Raw genomic sequence first — 20,395 nt, 5'->3', positions numbered from 1 at the left:
GTTGATTGAATAAACGCATTTAGGGAAGAATACGAATAACACAGGCGGAATTACGTCCATCATACAAAAGCTGAGCCGATTTGGTTCTCGTAAATATATGATGGTTGTTACAAGCACACTTTTTATCGCCATCTGCACCCACACCATCCGCCTGCATTGTCTTGCAGCGGCTGCATAGCTCACCGATGCTACCGCGCCGAAAAGTAATGAGCGTCTCAAAGTTAATAATGCATCTGCTGCCTGCCACAGTGCGTTTCTCCAGCACATTAACAGCACTTGAATTATGCAAACGAACGGATAATCGATATAAGCCAGGTGATATAGCGTCGCAGATATTCCCTGAACTACTGTCATGAATATCAGCTGAGCGAAATCCTTTTTCAATTATCCTGAGACATTGCCGGAGAAGATATGTGCTGCCAGTGTCAGCAAAACTGCAGGAGGCATTCTATGTTCGGCATAATAGATGAAAACAAAAAAACAAAATTTTCGCAGTCACTTACCAATAAGAGTACTTTGGGTATTGGAAACAATTGATTTGAAGCTATTTTTGTCTAGGGGTTTATAATGCCTTTTGGGTTTGTAGACTATGGGTAACCACATGAATACCCAAAGTCCATGCATGATCAGAGAACATTCCTTTGAAGTTTTGGACGTCTTTACGTTTTTTCATTTTTTTTTTAGTGTTTCATGTGCAGTCATGGCCACCAGTGACCCATTCCCTCTTCTCTTCATTGTTCATTGGTGGCCGGTGAATAGGTGACCAACGTAATAAATTGGCCGTTTTACGACGAGTGACTGAATGAAAACAGATACCGCCGCGGCTAAAGTATGCATTAACACGCGCTCGGGTGGGAGTCAAATTGACTCCCCGAAGGTTTTTTCCAGAACGGTTTCGGAACGGCGCGGCGTAGCCACGCCACATTTTTCATAGCTGTAGACAACTGAATGGCGGATTGCTTGGTATTACAAATTTAGATTACTTTGTGAGGTCGTTGACCCACGGCAGGTCAGGGTGGGGCCATGGATTCCGCGAAGTCAATTTCTAGGAGATCCTTCAATCTGATGCAACAACGGAGGTTAGACAAAGCCACACACCTCTGAGATACTCTCGTAGACAACAAAACAATTGACTTAACAAATTTCACTGACCTAATGTCAGTTTGAAAGTCATGCCAAGGTCAAAACCAATTTCTTCTGTTGCTCTAGGACTTGCTGTATGGAGTAGTTGCTGGTGCTCACGTTGAATTTATTTATAACAGGAACTGCTTTGTACGTCTTTCGTGGACTTCTCAAATGTTGCAATAGGTCACTGACCTAAGATGACCCAGGTCAGCATTTTGGTTCTAAGAACATACTACTTAGCGTAATCTTTGTCGCTTATTCAAATGCAAAACTCAAAGCAGTCTTGTGTGTTTTTGGTCACCATAACCTTTAAAAGGTCAAAAAAGGTCACTGACCGTTAATGAGCATGTGACCTTTTGCTTAGAACAGGTATCTAGGTTCGAAGGACACTTTCGATCCAGCTTGGAGACTGACCTTGTTTGACCCTATTTGACCCGAAGATCATGACCTAGGAACCTCCAACTTTGACCTCAGTGATTTCATGTACAGGCCAGCATGTTCTGTGAATTTGGTGTTTCTAGCTCTCTTAGTTCCCAAAATCTGAGGGGTCAGGTTGACCCCCAGCCGCGCGAAAGGTATCCCACCGGCCACGCGGGCGCATGTTAAAGCGAACCTTCTCCATCTGTATAGGGGTTTGAACTGAAATATCTATCTTGGAAATAGTTTGTTAACCGTCAAATTTTCCCATTCCAATACCCATGCGGCGATCAAGGCCAAGCAAAATTTAATTGTCGAGTCGTTCTTATCTGGTGTTCTGGAGTGCGATTTACAGACAAAAACGACCGTCAATTAGCTCTCAATCGATGTTGTGCAAGTTACGATGACGTAATTAAACAATGACGTATTAACGGGCGTGTTAACTAAACAGAGAGTTTATGTTGTCTGGAGCAGTCCTTTCCAATTAAAAGTTAACCAATAGCTGCAGGTAAGCTTATTTCATAATATGGGATGCTTGCTTCAATACCTTCAAATGTGGAACATTCTCTTGACGGCTTCGTCATCCTGTTCTGTGCTGTCCTTGAGTACCGTATCCGCTGTAATACGAGCGTTACATTATGGTGTGTGTATTGTCCGACAGGATAAAAAGACGCCCGCTTACACGATGATGTGGCCCAAAATGCCGAATTGCGATCCAGTCTGACGACGTGCGTCTGCGGTTAAAAAGGCACCTGCTTTTATGTTGTGCTGCTGAAATTCCGAAGCACTGGTGCAGATTACAACGAACTTTTGCGGCTATCGCTGAGTTTGGGTCTTCTGCAGATATGCTGTCGAATATCGACCGTTCAACATCGCGCCGGTTGCCAAACGTCAGCCCACACCGGTGACCTTGACATGGTGGCCAGTGGGAGCGCTCCGAAATCAGCTGAACCGACCGAACCTCACTTGCAGCTCCTGTGGAGGCAGGCGGACATTAGTTTCAGCTACTGGGCCCGCGAGAGGCGGCGTCAGTTTCGGTGTTCACGTCGATGACAATACCTCTCCTAGGTTCTATGAAACGCCAAGGAATGGCCCGTTTTGTACAAGGCGACGGATCTCGCAGGTGTCTACGAGAATCCAGCATAATCAAGTTGATTTTTTCAGTTTACCAAGGAAGTATAGTGGAGTGCATTTTGAACCAGATCGCTACATTTGAAAAATGATATTCGTTGAGAATGATGTATGGCAACAATGGTATCCAAGTGCGATCTTCTCTGTGTTTCAATATTCATTGTTTCGTGATGGCTGATAGAAGTTACGTTTTGCTCGGCATATGCTGAACAGATGCTAGCTAACATCATTTTAGCAAGTCGTCTCAGACGAACACGACTAGCCTTCCCTGAGTTTACGGATTATCATCGATAAGCGAGGTATGAGTAAAGAGTAGTCTCTTCATGGTTACAAAGGGCAAGACTGCTAATAATGTTGTGAATTAAACAAGGCAGAAACGTAGGAAGATATAGCTTTTCAAAAACAGAAAACTTGCCTAATCGATATGCAGATTAGGCAAGTGCCATATTAGGCGATGTCATCAATCAGGGTCTGACAATGAAAGCAAATCACAATTTTTTCAAGGGCAATGACTTTCCACGTAGCTAAGTGTTACCAACATGACTTGTGTTGGATGTCACTTGAGTGCTGATTCTAGATGCGAATGCAATTAAGCTCCAAAATAAACAGCATTTACCTGAATTATTCATTGCTATTTAGATAGATATGGGCTTTTATCTTCGCCAACAGATCTGCTTGTGCCGCATGCGCGGCTATTGACGCCGGGAAGCAGAGGATAATCTTTCTCTTTTATCTTTAATCTGTTGGAAAATTTTATCCAGATATTTTTAGTGGATGAATTTCTTGGATCAGAGCCCACGCTGCGCAATGCTTGTTGTGTAAGCCCTGGCCTCGAACATCCTATCGTGCTATTCCAGGTTAGGGACAGAATTCGGCGGCGAACGTTTAACGTACACCACTGCCTGGCATGCTCCGTCCTCTCCACCGACGTGGCTTGACCTAACGCGAGCGCGGACGCAGCCACCGGCCGTAGGCCATGTTTGTCAAGGACAAATAGAGAACGCCTAAAACAACTCGAACCCACCCCGCCACGGAGGTGGGGATCGGAGGGCAGGGACTTTAACCAACTGAGTCATCGGGACGAACTCAAACATCATGAACCGGAACGGGCTGGGAAATGCATTAAGTAATCTTGTCATGCAATGATGAAGGTTACGTTGAACTGGAGGCACAACGTGGAGAATTACAAACGAAAAGGTAATATTTCTGAGCGATGTGTCTTTTGATATATTGGACCCTAATGATTACTCGGAGAGCGCATCTGGGTTTTCAGAGCCTTCGAGGTGGTCAGGCATATCCTGGAGGCTATTGCGGTGTACAACTAATACTCGGATGAATGGCTCTGATCTTCTCTGTTGTAGAGCTTTCTATGAAGGAAACAGCGGGATAATTTTTTAAAGGGCCAACTTAGTAAGTCATATGGCGACAGATGGCATCGCATAGGCTGGTCTTAATAATTAGATGAAAGCAATCTTTCCTTGCGCTATTATCGTATGTTCTCCATTCGAGTCAACATCAGCGCATCAGCGCGGCGGATTTTCCACCGTCCTCTCCACCACTATCATGGCGGTACCAGAGCACCGTCGAGCACCCTCGGTCCTAACCCTAAACCGACAAATCAAATACGCTGACAAACACTGCGTGAGATCACACAGACTAGGGGATCACATCTCCACCGGGATCAGCATGACTTACGGCATGTAGTTGCACTCGTGAGCAGCGTCGTCGAAGCCCAGGTTGTCGGGGCAGGTGAAGTGGAACGGAATGAACTCGTTGCACTCGTAGAAGCTGTGACAGTCGTCCGGGTCCGAGAAGAGGCCGTATTCGGTAGAGCATTTGAACGGCGCTGGCGTGGTGGAGGGGTCGGCACCTGGTGGGCGGCGGCTCAGGTTACTGTAACTCGCTAGCACCGTACTCTGGAAGTCCAATGCTTACATGCTGGCATGACGAGTGAATGCTGGCATGGTCTGTGATTGATATGAGAGCCAGGCGCTGATGTGTGCGGCTTATGAACTATGGTTGCACCGCTGTCACCTGATAAGAGCTCCGACTGTGCTGTTTTAGGGCTCCACTGCACAGACTGTACAAACGAAAGGAGGCGAAAAACAATTGGCCTTGCACATCTGCTGTTCAGAATTGGTCTATGTTGCGGACGCTCCCGTATTTGGCGGGGTTGTACAGACGCAATACCTTTGTGTATCCGTCTTGGGCCATTATTGATTGTGTTGAAAGTAGCTGACGTTCTCAAGTCAGGACTGGGTCAATGGTGGTACAAGTGCAGCTATGTCGCATATGGGCGCCCCGCAAAATCATTGTGGAAGCTAAAACTGTACACGAATAATGAAGAGGACAGCGGAGCAGCGAATCAGCGTGCGGTGAAGATCTGCTGACGCGTGCTGATCGACTGGCGCGTGCTGATCTACTGGCGCGTGCTGATCCACTGGCGTGTGCTGATCGACTGACGCGTGCTAATCTGCTGAGGCGTGCTGATCTACTGACGCGTGCTTATCTACTGATGCATGCTGATGTGCTGACGCGTGCTGATCTACTGGCGCGTGCTGATCTACTGACGCGTGCTGATCGACTGGCGCGTCCTGATCGAATGACGCGTGCTGATCTACTGACACGTGCTGATCGACTGGCGCGTGCTGGTCGACTCGCGCATGCTAACCGACTGGCGCGTGCTGATCGACTGCGAGCCTGACATCAGCACTACGTGACGCCCAATTTGTTTAAACGTAGCGCTTGATTTGGGTGTATTGTATGGTGTGAACTTCGAGCTGTGTTGTGCTTTGAGGATTTGAGGACAACTCTTGGCTAGCTGGGAACCGAAGACGCTAACCAATCGGTCACTATGTCCCCCCCCCCCCCCCCCACAGGTCGCTGTGAGTCTGACAGTGTTGGGTTGACAAAGTGAGTTGCAGACGGTACATGCCCCTACTCGATGCGGTCAATGTCGCGTGGTAATCCGCTCGGGTCACCGGGGCCTGACATCAGTCCTGAAAAATCGCTCGGAAACCGCCGAACTGTTGCTTGTGCACAACTGAATGTGCCCCGTTCGTTTCCGAATCGAAAGGTGGTGACCCCGTTTGGTTGTGATTTCCCGTTGCCGGGGATAAGAGCCGGGTTTGGACTCGCGTTTCCACGCTTTATGGCAATTGGCGCATTCAACTGGGCGAGTTTGCAGCACCAGTGGTGCCCCGCTGGTGGGACGCGATCCCATATTTCATACCGTGGTGTGACCATGGTGGCCTAGTCGCATGTAAAATGTCACGTGCACAGCTCGCACCGGCACCTAGCCGTGACTTCATTTGTGCATAACGGACGGGCGGATACTACGGAAATTGTAAAATAGACGACAAGGCTAGCATGACACGATGCGCCATTTGTTTAATGGCTTCGTGTGATATAAGAGTATTTCACATCTCGGACTGCTAAGTCTTTCCATTCGCTTAGTCGAGGAACATTTTTTGTGACTTGTGCGTCGCTTGTCAGTACTCATCTTACTTTGATCTGCTCTGATGATATTTATTTCACAGTCGTCTTGCCTAAAATTTGGAGAGACCGCCACAATATTTGCCACATTAGCTGATTATGTATTGTGTCCACCAATCGGCAGACAGCTGCACGCCAGAGCGGATGTGTGTACCAGTACAGTTACACGCTGTTGTCCCAGCCGAAATATTTTGGTCCCGTTCCCGGCAGATCTGGGGAGGGGAGGGGTGCGTCCCAACGTATTGGGGGGGGGGGGGGAGGGGGCGGAATGCCTTTCACACGTCTAGACACCCGTCGGGAGAGCGCGTAAGGTATACAGGATGTGAGATAATTGTCCAATTTCAACATGACACCCGTCAACGCGTAACCAGCTGCGCACGGAGACAAAGATGAGATGAGAGTGGCATTGTACACCGACAGAAACGGAAGCTTTGGCAGTGGGGGAACTTATGGTTATTGCGACCAACGCATTGTGAAGCTCTGATTTTTTTTTTGCGTGGATGATGCGTGTTTTGTGACTTGTTTTTGACTGGTGACTTGTTTTTAGGTCTGTGTTAATTCCATGGGTCCAGCTTGGTCGGTGTAGGCAGCAGAGTGTTGTATGTCTTTAAGGAACGCTACGACGTCATCGTGTCCTTTTTACGAAGCACCAGCGACTGCATTGGCCATCTTTACGCTCAGGAGCCATGAACCGACCAGTGTTGAACCCTGACCTCCCAGGTCAGAGTCCGACGCGCTAGCCACTCGGCCATCAAGCTCCCGTTCGGGGTGTCGTATTCGAGAATTTTTCGAAAAAGCGACATTGGTCGCTTCCCGGGCGATCACTGGCGTCACTATGGGACTGACAACGGAGGGCTGACCTGGTTGCTTTGAAGACAGTCCAAACGCCTGCCCTGTGCAGCTGGCTTGACGTGGTTATCTGCTCAGATCGTCGAAACCTAACACCAATCCTGCGAAAACGCTCAAAGACCAACATATCTGTTGTTTGTGCACGAGCACACACGCGCGCCTGTGAGCATCGGTTCGCATCTTCACACACTGTTTTGTCCGTTCTTTTCCTAGTTGAAATTCGCTGATGCCATTTCGCTGTGACCACTCCCTGCCAACCTGCGAACGGATTGCGACGTGCGATCCGGTGACCTCTGGCAACCCGCCGATATCGTGTTTCCGATGTGGAGCTAATGGGGTACGTTTGCGCCGACTGACGACGTCCGGTTGTCAGATACTGTCCAAAATATGATACGATAATGTGCCTCTTCTGGTCTAGCTGCACGTCAAATGTCACGTGGCCAGCTGACGTCGGCGCTGGGCTGGCACTGCATGTGTGGGTGGCGGACAGACGGATATCATTTATTTCATATTTGTTTGTAAGCGGGAAAGACCTTAAGCCACCGGCGTTGTAGCCGGCCTGGGGGTTTTGGTTACAGGCTGAGTCCTCCCGAAAACAAATGGATTTCGCTTCCACAACTTGGAGGAACGTTCTGTTCACGTACGTAAAGCTCCTTTTTACTTGTCATTTGAAGTCTTTGCCTAGCAAGTATTCAACCTTCATTATTCCTGGAGTTAAACGTTAAGCGACGTTGTCAAGCAGACATTGGTATGAATGACGCTTTAAAGTAAACATGGTTACTGGCGCCCACGAACACTGTCTCGAAAGCAAGGTGGTCTTATAGTTTCGACCAATGCCTGCTTGATAACATCTCTTTACCGTTCCTTTCATGAAAGGCGGTTACTCGCCTTATACCAACTCAAAATGCATATTTACAACGCAAATGTAATGTCGACAGTGCTTCTGGGGTCCACTTCTGATCCAGTGTACCCATTATCATACGGGTGGATTGTTCATACCCTGAAAGGTTTCATGAAAGCCACTCTGTTCTCTCAAAATAACTTCTAAAGGGTCGAGCGTGTGCACGTGTTTACGCATGCAACACCAGTTAGGAATGTGGATGATAAAAAGCCGTAGATAGGGCGCACGACCCGTTTTTGAAAAGTTTGCGCTCAGAAGTTGAATATTATTTTAATTTGGATGCGGCTGCGAGCCAGAATATTGTAACTGAACTGTATTATGCATATGTATGGTAGCAATGCACGATAATACATGTCACTATGAGCGCATAGCTGAATTCCACTCTGATAACGGAAACACGTAAGATGCCGTAGGAAATGGAGCACAACGCTCAAACAACGCACGAGCGCAAATTAAGCACAGCGACAAGAGCCCGACGTTCGCCACTGAACGACATGAAGTAGCCGTTCCGGAACCTGACCGCCGACATGCCGACCATTTGTCTCCAGGGACCGCGGAAGCGGCCGATATCGCGAAGGAGTTGTTGTTTGTGATTATATTGGCCGCAGCAGCGGTAATAACAAGCAAATGAAACTGGTTCTTCGCTGTCCCCTTCAGCCAGCCATATGCGACGTCCTGGGCGGCGAACGGACGCCTAGGCGTGCATACAGCCATGATGATGGTGGGACTAGCGGTCCGGCGTCCTGCCCAGGGTCAACTAGAGGGGCTGCCCAGAGAAACATGGTCACACTGCGTTCAAGTCAGCTTGAACCGCTGCCGGGACCAGTGTTACATCGTCCGATGAAATAGATCACTCTTCAATGCTAATGAGAATAGTTTACATGTAGTTGGCATATGTAGCGGAATCGGGGACGGGTGCCAGCGTAATGGTGCCTGACCCCCGTACTCAAGGGATCTATAGGCTTAGGCCACTGTCAAGAACGAGGGAAGGCCACAGTAGTGTAAGAAGTCTCGGCACCAGGGGTGTGGTCAGACGATCCGGACGTGAGGAAACGATTTCTTGCCTGAAAGCGCTAGCTGTCTTTTGCCCGAGAGCACTGCCTGTCTGTTGCCCTAGAGCACTGCCTGTCTGATGCCCTAGAGCACTAGCCGTCTGTTGCCCGAGAGCACTGGGTGTATGTTGCCCAAGAGCACTAGTCGTCTGTTGCCCAAGAGCACTAGCCGTCTGTCACCCGGGAGCACTGGCTGTCTGTTGCCCGAGAGCACTAGCCGTCTGTTGCCCGAGAGCGCTGGCTGTTTGTTGCCCAAGAGCATTGGCTGTGTGTTGCCCGAGAACTCCGGCTGTCTTTTTCCCGAGAGCACTGGTCGTCTGTTGCCCAAGACCACTGGCTTTCTATGGCCCAAGAGCACCGGCTGTCTGTACAGAATACGGCATACGCTGACGGAATGGCAAACCCAACGCACGGCCCCATGCGCGATGCTGTCGGGATGAAACGTCGCGTCTTTAGTTGAAACTTTAAGCCCCCTTATGGCACGATAGAACTCCCACTGCCTGGACTGTTTTTACTGTTATGGATCGATTCAACGCCAAGCGAGGTCGGCTCACCTGCGCTATAGAGACAGACTGAATGAGGAACAGACTGAATAAGGAGCAGACTGAATAATGCTTAGTCGTGCGTGGGACACGAACACACTAGAGTATGAGTGTTGCCTGCTACCGAACATTTCACGAATCCCAGTAGTAATCCTGACCATTGAGGCTGATGACAAGATGTGACGAGGCATACTTAGTCCCGTAACATACACTATTCAAGCAGCAAACATCGCATCCCGTTAGAGCCGATCTTCGTCGCCGTGTGCGCTTTCTGTCCGCGGCGTGTTTATGCGATTCTGTGCCGGAGCTTGTCTTAAAAAACGTCACATTTTATTTGCGTTTTGCCCTCAAAGGGTTTTAGAACACGCTACGCGCTTTTAATTCGCGGCAAACTGTTTGCTAGCAGCATATGATGTCCACGCTTTTGACCTCTTGAATCGTGTGAACGTGGCTGCCCTGTTAATTTTTCTCCTCCACCACACGACCCAGGGGGTCTCATACACGTCCACCCACGCACGTACCTCCTGCGAGAACGACGGCCGCTAGGGCGCAGAGCAGAACCACTAGTCTTCCGGTCATGTTCTCGTCTGTGTCTGTCACAAAGAGGCGCTGTGATGGGAACGCCCGCCACTGACGACGACTCTCGTGTGCGTGAGGTGGTCAGAATGGGGGCGACTCGAGCGCGTCACCTTTAATATCACCACCACCGCCACGTATCGGCTCGCCAGGCGCGATAGCCGGCTCTCCGGGCCTCCTATGGCTGGGCTGAGGCGCCGAAAAACGCTCCGTTCACTTATCGAGCCAGCGCTGTCAGATAGGACCTTCCCACAGGAGATTTCGAAATGAGTAACGGGCCATTTGACACGTAACAATGCAAGCATACTGCTTTCTATGCCGTGTCTTTTGAAGCCCCCTTGAATAAGCTAGAAGCTCACTTCGCATTGAAGCTGGCATGGACGTAGGGCCATCATGAGAGCAGCGCTACCAGAGTCGCAGCCAGGGTCTTCTTAATCGATGACTGGAGCTCAGTTATCACACATCAGAGAAGCGAAGAGACAGTCTACGGTTTGAAAGTAAAAAATGCCGGCTTTAGGAGGCGGGGGGGGGGGGGGGCTAGCGTCCTTTCTCTTTATCACTTCGCCTCTGATGGCTTCCCAGGTACTATGCGTTAAAGTAGACGCTAGAGCAGTAAGAGCAGCAGTACAGCACTTGTAGCTAACAATGCTACCAAATAAATATATTCGTACGAAGGAATACCGACTGCGAGTCAGCGAAAATGGGGGATTAGATGCGTTGATATTTCGGCAGCATGCCTTTATCGAAATAGCGAATAGCGAAAGTAAAAATCTTCCTAAACCTAAAAGCCTTCCGGTGATCCTTCTCGTTTTTCAGTTTTTTTTTCAAACAGCGAGCCACAGTTTTCAGGTCATCAATAGGGAATTAAACTAGGAGCAATTGCCAGACATTACTTCGAAGCAGTGCATATTTAAAACAGGCACCACACATCACGCATCAATTATACATGTAAACGATTTCGATGAAACAGGCATTGCGCTTCTAGCGTCAGGCATCACTCATGCATGTAAACTATTTCGAGCTGGCTTGGAAGAACGACAATAAGCTAAAAAGGTCCTAGTGAAATGTTCTATCTGGAAGCCTAAGTGCCCGGTTGGCAATAGATGTCATTTATGCACGTCCGGGTTTCAAGGGGTTTGCACTCCACAAACGTGGTTTACGTGGTTTACATGTTTCACAAAATGAAGTGTAAGCTATGAAAAAACATGAAAGGGACATAGTCTTTGTCGGGGAATCCATGCACCCTATTCGTTTGAGATAAAATGAAAACCTGCAAAGTGCTAAAAACGAAAAAGGAAATACCCTTTTTGGTGACAATTTTGTGGTAAAACACGCTCAGGCTAAAATCCAGGGAGGCATGGACCCTATACCTCTTTATAGCTCAACATAATCTGCATAGCATGGGACCACCCAGAAAGGAAAATGAGTAAATCTGTTCTTATGAAAAGTCGGCGACTGCATCTTTGCGAACAGGGGTCATCATGCCCGATGATGCGGATGTGATATGTGCCTTGATGTGTGATGTGTGATGTGTGACGCGCGTGTTGCTTAGAATTGTTTACACGTTTGAGTGATGCCTGACGTGTGATGTGCGATGCCTGCTTAACTGACGTCGTGTGCACGCATAATTGATACGCGATGTGTGATTCCCTTCTTTTCTTGAACTCGCTTGCAGGTTTGAATAAGGTGTGCTGCGTGGTGCCTGTTTACTTCAGCTCGCATGCATGTACACCTATTTTTAGCGTGTTCTATTGCTTAGATGTGCACAGTATCGTACTAATGGTTGCTAATTGCTCCTTGTTTAATCCTCCAAATGTTGGTGACCTTTAAGAAATGTGGCATGCAGTCAAAAAAAGACACCCTGAAAAATCGAATGCTATCATCGGCAAGCAATTCAGAATTTACTTCTGCTGTTCGTTTCGATAGACATCTTGCCGAAATATCAACGCATCTATATCTCCAATGTCCTGTTTTTTACGAGGAACAAGGCTTTTATTGTTGTCTTATCTATGTGCACAATGTTCCTCGCAAATATACCCCAAACAACTCACGCAAAATGGGAATACGCTGAATACGCTACCTGCTTAAATACAAATATCTGCTTTTCAGTGAAGACGTTAGCTCTAGGCTTGCGATGTGCTCACACGTTTTGTATACGCCTGTAAATGCACCTACACCGAAAGCCCTTTGGCTCGTAACATTCAATAAGCCTGTACGAGAACGTAGCGCACATCCGCCCGGACTCGTCCGAAAACCGACTGGCCCCTGCGAGCGTCGGGTCCCTGCCGCCGCCTCAGCGGCTGCCCCTTGACCCCCGGCAAGTCGGGAGACCCGCGGTCACGTGACGCCCCCGGCGCCCACTCAGATGCAGAGCCTGAAAGACAGCGATGGCGAGGGCGCACATCTCGCACAATCACACCACAAAGCCAGAGAAGGGAAGACAAAGAGAAAAGAAAAAAGAGAGAGAGAGAGAGAGAGAGAGAGAGAGAGAGAGAGAGAGAGAGAGAGAGAGAGAGAGAGAGAGAGAGAGAGAGAGAGAGAGAGAGAGAGAGAGAGAGAGAGAGAGAGAGAGAGAGGAGAGAGAGAGAGAGAGAGAGAGAGAGAGAGAGAGAGAGAGAGAGAGAGAGGGAGGGAGGGAGGGAGAGGAGAGAGAGATTTTGCCTGCCTGCAAATTCTAAAAATGACCTCTCCATTAAAAAATGGCTGTTGAAAGCTTCTAGCACCGGGACCAAGATAAAGGAAATGAGGGATTTTCAGCGCTAGCATCTACGTCTCGAATACCATTTATCATCAAATATATGCATATCAAGCATGCTTGTTTCGATGATGTGGTCTAAACATTAGGTCGATAATATTTTGAGAACCAGACAGCGAAATGCACATCCTGATGCGTTGTGATCCGGGCATATGAAATCTTCATGATCATTATGGTTCTCATTTTTGGACACATGCTGAATTTACTTAGGACCGAGTCCAGCTGGGTCTTCACCAGCGGCGCACCCATTGTCTTTGTAAGAGTAGGCTAGACCTCCTGTTAGCCTGCCCCCTCCCCCGTCCACTCCCCTCCGGCTCTGGGGCCCGCCATTCCCAGCAAGCGGAGATTTCTTCTTTGTTGCTAGACGCAACGAAGCAATTTCGAGGCTGAGTGCTCCGGAGCTGTTAACTTGTTGAGACGACCAACGCTAGAGGTATCGATAATGAGGTCAATGCGGGGCACTTCTGTGTACGCAACTCGCTAGATCATGAGGCACCAAAAGCGACGTAGGTAACAGAAAAGCATTGCAAGAAACAGCAAGAAAATTAACAGATGGGGACTTCTTCACGCGTACCGCGGAGGAATGTCTGGCCCGTCTTGGAAAACGAAGGCCCTCCTTCCTTTTCACTGTCCGTTGAACGCGACTGGCCAACCATCGGACCTCCGCAGGGGGCCAATTCGCCCGCAGGAATCGAGCCACACCCTCTGGGTCGCCTGCACCACCGTCAGCGTCGAGATGTTGCCAAGGGCGGCCGACCTAGCCACCTTTTAGAGTTGACAGTCATATTTGAGGTGTTAAGCGTCCTCCAGAGACGTCCTCCAGACACTCCTGTCATGGGCTATCGTTATCCGGCCTGCCCCATCAGAATGACCAGATACGCCTCTTTGCTTTGATTGGCAGCGAAGCACGAGAGAGCGGGCATTGGATGGCGCTGAGCTGATGTAGCATCACTCGTTGGTGTCTGGACCAGCCATCCTCATGCTTTATCACTTGCTGGCCTTTGGACCAGCCATCCCCATGCTTCACACTTGCTGATGTCTGGACCAGCCATCTTTATGCTTCATCACTCGCTGATGTCTGGACCGGCCATCCTCATGTTTCGGGATGTGGAATCCGGTCATTCTTCAGTGGACTGGACAAGCTTGAGCAGCACGGCCATGTGGTAACAGACCCACTGCTTCTTCACGCACGCACGTCGGATGGCCGCTTTCGCCGAGGGCAGCGACCGCCTTCATCATCGATAGTTTGCGTTCGTATAGCTGGGAACCCAGACGACTTGGGGTTCTTATGCTGGATCCGTCTGGCCAGGGATGGTGACGGAACCTTCGAGATGATTTCCTCATCTTTTCTTAGTTTTTCCTTTCTTTAGTCTCGCCACTTCCTGTTCCTCAAGGGAGGAGATGTCCCTTACTGTTTGCTTTGGTGAGCGCAAATCTTGGCATGGCCCCAACAGGGCCATTCCGTGATTAGTCATGCACACACGGCGGCAACTTGGTCGACCTTCTCTTCGATTGTCCGGCTGCCGAACTGCACGTACTTTTTGCTGCCGCGCGCGCGACCGGCTGGACGAACTGCACATATGTCGTGCGGCGCGACCGGCTGGATGAACTGCTTGTCATCCTACGGATTGAAGACGAGCTTCAGCCCCACGTGTGGCCGGCCAGAGCCTTTACCACCTGGATCCGTGTCTCAGCTTGGTCTTCAGCTGTTCGACATGCGAGGAGAAGGTCAAGGTTCCTGCGTGTGGAAGGTCACGACGAAGAAAAATAGGCTGCTGACATGCCCCACCACATTATCGCTTCGCATCACATCACGCCATCGGGCCTCGGTGCCTTCTACTTCATGTAGCGAAGGGCCACCGTCTGCTGTGTCATGGAGTAAGTCTGGCAAGCCCTGCTCCACCAGTATGCTCGGCGCCCATATGATGGAGGTTGCCTTTTCCACCTCTAGATATCTGCTTTCTCTTGCACTCTTTGAGATGGGATCTGGGCGGTGCGTGTGAAGGTGCTCACTCTGGCATGATACTTGGCAAGCCCCGCGACTCTCTGTTTTGACGTCTGGATGACCTTAATGCACTTTCGCGTTTCTGACCACGCGGTGGGCATCTTTTAGCTTCTTACCTGGAACTTCGGTGTTTCGCTATTTGGGATGCCCTTATGGGTATTGCGGACCATCCCATGCCTGTTCACCCCATCTGTCGCTGAGCCGGACCGCTATGCCTGTCCATTTTTCGAGGTGGCGTGCCCGAGATGAGTTCCTTGGCTGCCTCAATATGTGCTCGGGTGGGGGCAATTTTGACCTTCAGAAGGTTTTTAAAATAACTTGCCAACGGCGCGGGACATCCGTGTTCAATTTGGCGTGGTGCGAACAATTTGATAGCCAATTTTTGTACCCAAATTGCATACAACTTGTAACGTAGCTGCCGTATGTTAGATCAAAGTCAGACCGTGGCTGCCGATAAAAGGGATTTCTAGGGAATCGTCTAATATGATGCGGCAACATAATGCTAGACAACGACACACAACTAAAGATGGTTTCTGAGGCAATTAGGCTATTGGAATTAGGATTAACACTGCTTTCATTGACTTTGTGTCAAGTATGGAGGTCTTATGAAGATAAAAACCAAGTCACTTTTTTACTGGAAAGCTTGTTTTATGCCGTAGCTTTTGACGTATTTGGAATTCATGGTTCACACGGTTAAAACATTTTTGTGCTGACTTCATGAAGGTCAGGGTAGGTCACTGACCTAACATAAACCTTGATCAACCTTTTGATTTGAGGAGCGTGCCACCAAGGGTAACGCTTTGCGCCGATTGCAAACTAAGATATCGAAAGTATTTGAAGGGATTTGGTATTGTTATCTACTTTAGGTCGAGTGAGTCATTGACCTCAAATGATTACCACCGGAATCTGGCTGATACGAGGTTTTTAAATTAAGGCTGGTTGCGAGAGGCAATCTGAGGGAACTGCGGACACCGATCTGGAGCATGATCTTGTTTGAACCGAAGGTTGTGATCTTAAGACCTCAAAATGTTGGTTGCGAATCTGGTGTGTCTAACACTCTGAAGTGTTGAGATCTCTGCGTACAAATTGCCCCCCCCCCCCCCCCCCCCAGCACGTTCCATTCAACCGGGCAGCCGAGTGCGTGTTGATCATGGCTCTTGTGATGCGCCTTGTGGCCGATTGTACTTCAGTGAGCCGCCGAAGGGTGCTCTTGGAGGTCGGGCTGGTCCCTTCTCTAATATTTGTCGATCAGCTTGCCTTATGCTGGGTATGGCTCTTCGTTGATGTGTTGCTGGTTTCCGAGAAATTCTACATCGATGAGTAGGGACTTGCGTTCCGAGCGCAGACACATGCAACATCCACTTTACGCGTCTTCCCATAGACAGCGGTACACAGCGACGTCGGCTGCTGACCCTCTCCTATCCGGGTTGAACATAGTGGCCTTACCGAAGTTCAGTCTCAGGCTAAGGCGTAGATCCAGCAGCCGTGAGTCTTGCCATGCTGTGTTATGGATTTGAGGAGCGTTGAGCCACACGGCTATCTTGTTGCCTTTTGCATCGCTCCTTGCGTGGTCGCCTCAGATGTCTGGGTGCACATGCACGTCAGCTCCTATGACGGCCTTGCTCGATTGCGGTGAGCGTGTAGAGGTCGAACCAGCGTCTCTTACAGTGCTTCCTTGCAGCAGGGCCCAAAAGTTTCGACGCACCCGTTGATCAGGTCATGTCCTCGCTCGCCACATCGGTTGCGACTAACGGCATCGGAGTTGAGGCAGCGGATGTCGCAATTCATCTGCTGATTGCCGAAGGATATCCTACGTCCGATCAATTAGAACTTGGCTATAGCGATGAGACTGGCCCGCGTGGGTTACCCCGATCGCACGTTCTGTCGCTTCTGCCCGTTTCCTCGCGCTCCTCGACCACGGGTGAGTCCTGCGCACGGGGCAGGGATATGTCTTGTGTGCACAAAATATCCGACCTGGCCTCTGCGGTAAATCGGAGAATGTTGGTTCCCTTTTTCATTGCCGAAACCTGTTGGATTTAGCTAGATCAAGTGTAACAGGTGTTGGGGCCATCTCGTTGTTCTCCGGTTTTAGAAGGTCGTCTGTGGCTGGCCCCTCTCATTGTTTGTGGCGTGCTGGCGGTCACGCCGCTTGCTGCGACAGGCGATGGCGCTAGTAAATATTCCCTTGATTTAATGTTTCTACTTAAGTGGATGGGTGGGTTCTGACGAGGTTCTTGACTGGATGAGGCTTTATGTGTCTTTGCCAGCTCGAGGTGCAAGGAGATCTGAGTTATCGCGCTCTATTCGACGTGGGCTGTTAGCTTCCCAAGGGCGTTCATGAATGTCTCCATAGGAGCCTCTTCCTGACAAAGGAAGGGGTTTCGGGGGTGATGGGGTGTCCGGAGGGGTTCCAGCGACATTCGCTCCACCCTCGCTCTGGTTGCGTCACTGGTTTGTACCTCGTTCTGGTGCCATATGTGCGATGAGTATACCCGCCAGACACACCTCTTGTTTTGTTTGATACGGCACGAAAAGAGCTTCTACGTCAAGTTGGCCCATCAGCACATTGCACGCACTGCCGTTTCCTGGCACTATTGGGTACGTCATGGCCAGCTGTAGCCTGTACAAAATGTATGAGGCATTATGTGCTGTACTTTTGACTGTTCCCCAACATTCCATTGCTTTGCCCATCAAGCAACCCTCTTGCCGAACTTCCACCGCGCAAATAGCGGCATAAGCGCATTGGATATGCCTCTTGAATTATCAATCCACGCGTCAACGACATGTCAAACACCCACCAGCGGACATAACTGTCGCTCTGACGTGTTTGGACGGGACGCGCTCGCGTCACGCCGACGGCGGGTCGGCACCGATCGCTTCCGCCGTCAGTTTTCGAGGCGCTGATTGCGCGAGCGCCTCGCGCTGAGGTGTCCGCCGGCAGTATTTCCCGGGCTGGACTCGTCATGGCCCGAAAGCGTTGGCCGGCCTCAGTTCGGCTCGCCATCTGCGCCGCTCACACCCAGCGTCAACAGGGGCCTCAAAGACGTTTTGTCTCGTTCCCGAGCTGCGGGTTGATATGTATTATCGGAATGATATTCGCGGCCGACAGCAGTCATGCTTTTGCCACTTTGTGCCAGGCTTGAGGCCGGCACCGGGGCTGAGGACCATACTGTCCATGCCGTCTAGAGTGGATGATCGCACAACTGTTGTATTCGACCGACAAGAATGATATGTATATACATATATGTATATATATATATATATATATATATATATATATATATATATATATATATATATATATATGTGTGTGTGGGGGGGGGGGGGGTGTATCAAACAAAGAGTGCAACCCATAACAGCTCTCATCAGCAGACAAAGAAAAAAGTGAGAGTTAAGATGGAGGAAAACACCCATACTCTGCAACCCAGTTATCTCCCAAATTATCCGAGTGCGCATTCAGTCCACCAGACAAATACGCGGTACCCAGAAGCTTCGTCCAACGCATCTTCCCTGAGTTCATACACTGGGCTTTCCCTTGCTACTCCCCGCGGGGTAATTGGCTTGATCCCCATCCGCCTTTGCTTGCTGGACGAAAGTACAGGCATTTTTTTGTTACAAATTTCTCACTTTAAGAAAAAGTAACGGTATTTTGGGATACGGCAGCAGCTTTGCATGGTGATTAATTATGCCTGGAGCATCTTTAAACTGACAACATAAAAACGAAAAAAGTGATCTTCTGCAGATAAAACGCGCCTGCCATCGACACGCGCCCGGGTGGCCGGTTGGACATCCTTCGTTCGGGTGGAGGGTCAATCTGACACTTGTGATATCAGGAACTGAGGCGGCTAAAGATACCAAATTCGCAGGGTGTATTGACCTGTACGTGAACTCATTTAGGTCAAAGTTTGAGGTTCCTAGGTTGGGTCAACTAAGGTCAAACAAGGTCAATTTCCAGGTCAATCTCCAAAGGGTCCATAAAATCTAATAACTGTTCGAAGCAAAGGTCACGTGCTCATTTAAGGTAAGTGACCCTGCTTCACCTTTTCGAGGTCATTGTGACCAAAATCATACAAAACTGCTCTGAGCCTTGCATCTGAATAAGCCGTAAGGATTACGCTAGACAGTATGTCCCTGAAAACAAAATGTTGACCTGCGTCATTTTGGGTCAGTGACCTATTCTGAGCTTCAAGAAGTTCATGTAAGGTGTACAATGCGGTTTCCGTTATCAATGGATTCGAAGTGAGCATCAAAAACTACCCTATACAGCAACCCATAGAGTAATAAAACAGGTAGGTTTTGGCCTTGATCCGACCTTCATTCCTGACCCCAGGTCAATATAATTTGTTCATTCGATTGTCGTGTTGCCCAAGAAGGTATTTCAGAAATGCGTTGGTTTGACTAGAATGGTTTCGACTAGCATTCCACTGTTGAATCAGATTGCACGATTCCTCAGAAATTGCCTTCGCTGAAACCACGGCGTGACTTTGACCAACCATAGGTAAGCGATCTTACAAAGTTTTGATGCCAGACGATCCGCTATTCAATTGTCTACAGTTATGCAAAAGTTGGCGCGGCTGCGGCGCGCCGTTCGGAAGCAATTGCAGAAAAACCTACGGGGGGGGGGACAATTTGATCCCTCGCCCGAGCGCTTGTTAAATTACCGTAAGTGGTCGCACGACAAATACACAGTGGCTGGTCATGGAAAATGGATGCGGTGGAACTTTTGTAGGGGTCAGAGAAACATAAATTTACCTTACCTCACCTTATGGCGATCGGGAATTGTAAAAGGCCACTAGGCCTGTAGGTCCCGGTCTCGTCAGGCTCCCGGTCCGGTAACCAAACAGTCTCAAATTATGGGAAGATTCAGTGTGGGGTGTCGTACATGATGTCAGCCCAGTGCGTATCAAGCCTAGACTTGAACTGTTCAACTGAGGTCGACGACACGACCGGGTGTGGAAGAGCGTTCCAGTCGTTGACAACCCGCGTGCTGAATGAGTTACGACGGATGAGAGTCCTAGCTCGAGGTTTTCTGAGCTTCCAGACAAATACACAGTGACTGGTCATGGAAAATGAAGGCAGTGGAACTTTTGTAGGGGTCAGAGAAAGATAAATTTACCGGGTTTTCCATGCGTTTCGCTAAGTTCGAGGTCCGCACATCTACAAAGCTTTTTAACTTTCATGCCTGCCGGCCCCTGGTCCTCTTGGCTTTCGACTTTAACTTCATTTAGTTAATGCGTGTCGACTTTTAGTTGTTGACTTTCCGTCATTTGACTTCACTACCCAAGACGCATAAATTCATGAAAAGGAATTGTCCTTTGTAACTCGTCTGTGATTTTGGAGAACTCTCCCCCTATGCCTATTTATTCACCAGGAAATATTTCATTGCAGCGTAGGATCTATGTTCCCTTGTTTGATTTGCAACGTCCCATGTGCAGAATGGCTATGAATGTTTCCCGCCATTTGTTCAGTGGTGACCGTTGAGCAAGAAACTAACAAACAAAAATAGACCTTATAACGGCCAATAGAAGGGAAATGGTGTTGTGGCAA

General features: G+C 49.1%; 1 protein-coding gene across 1 annotated transcript; it reads right to left on the bottom strand.

The window, feature by feature from the left end:
* Nucleotides 1–2,173: 2,173 nt before the first annotated feature.
* On the bottom strand, nucleotides 2,174–10,168 carry LOC119108469 (major mite allergen Der p 23). The gene is made up of 3 exons (XM_037232037.1): nucleotides 10,034–10,168; nucleotides 4,369–4,543; nucleotides 2,174–2,517 (listed from the first exon to the last, which is right to left on the bottom strand). Exons 1-3 carry the CDS (start codon nucleotides 10,089–10,091, stop codon nucleotides 2,505–2,507), a joined length of 246 nt encoding a protein of 81 aa, XP_037087932.1. The 5' UTR covers nucleotides 10,092–10,168; the 3' UTR covers nucleotides 2,174–2,504.
* Nucleotides 10,169–20,395: the final 10,227 nt, after the last annotated feature.

The sequence above is a fragment of the Pollicipes pollicipes genome, unplaced genomic scaffold, assembly GCF_011947565.3.
Source record: "Pollicipes pollicipes isolate AB1234 unplaced genomic scaffold, Ppol_2.1 Scaffold_6686;HRSCAF=7923_pilon_pilon_pilon, whole genome shotgun sequence".
NCBI lineage: Eukaryota > Metazoa > Arthropoda > Thecostraca > Pollicipedomorpha > Pollicipedidae > Pollicipes > Pollicipes pollicipes.
This window is presented reverse-complemented; position numbering and strand designations above follow the sequence as displayed.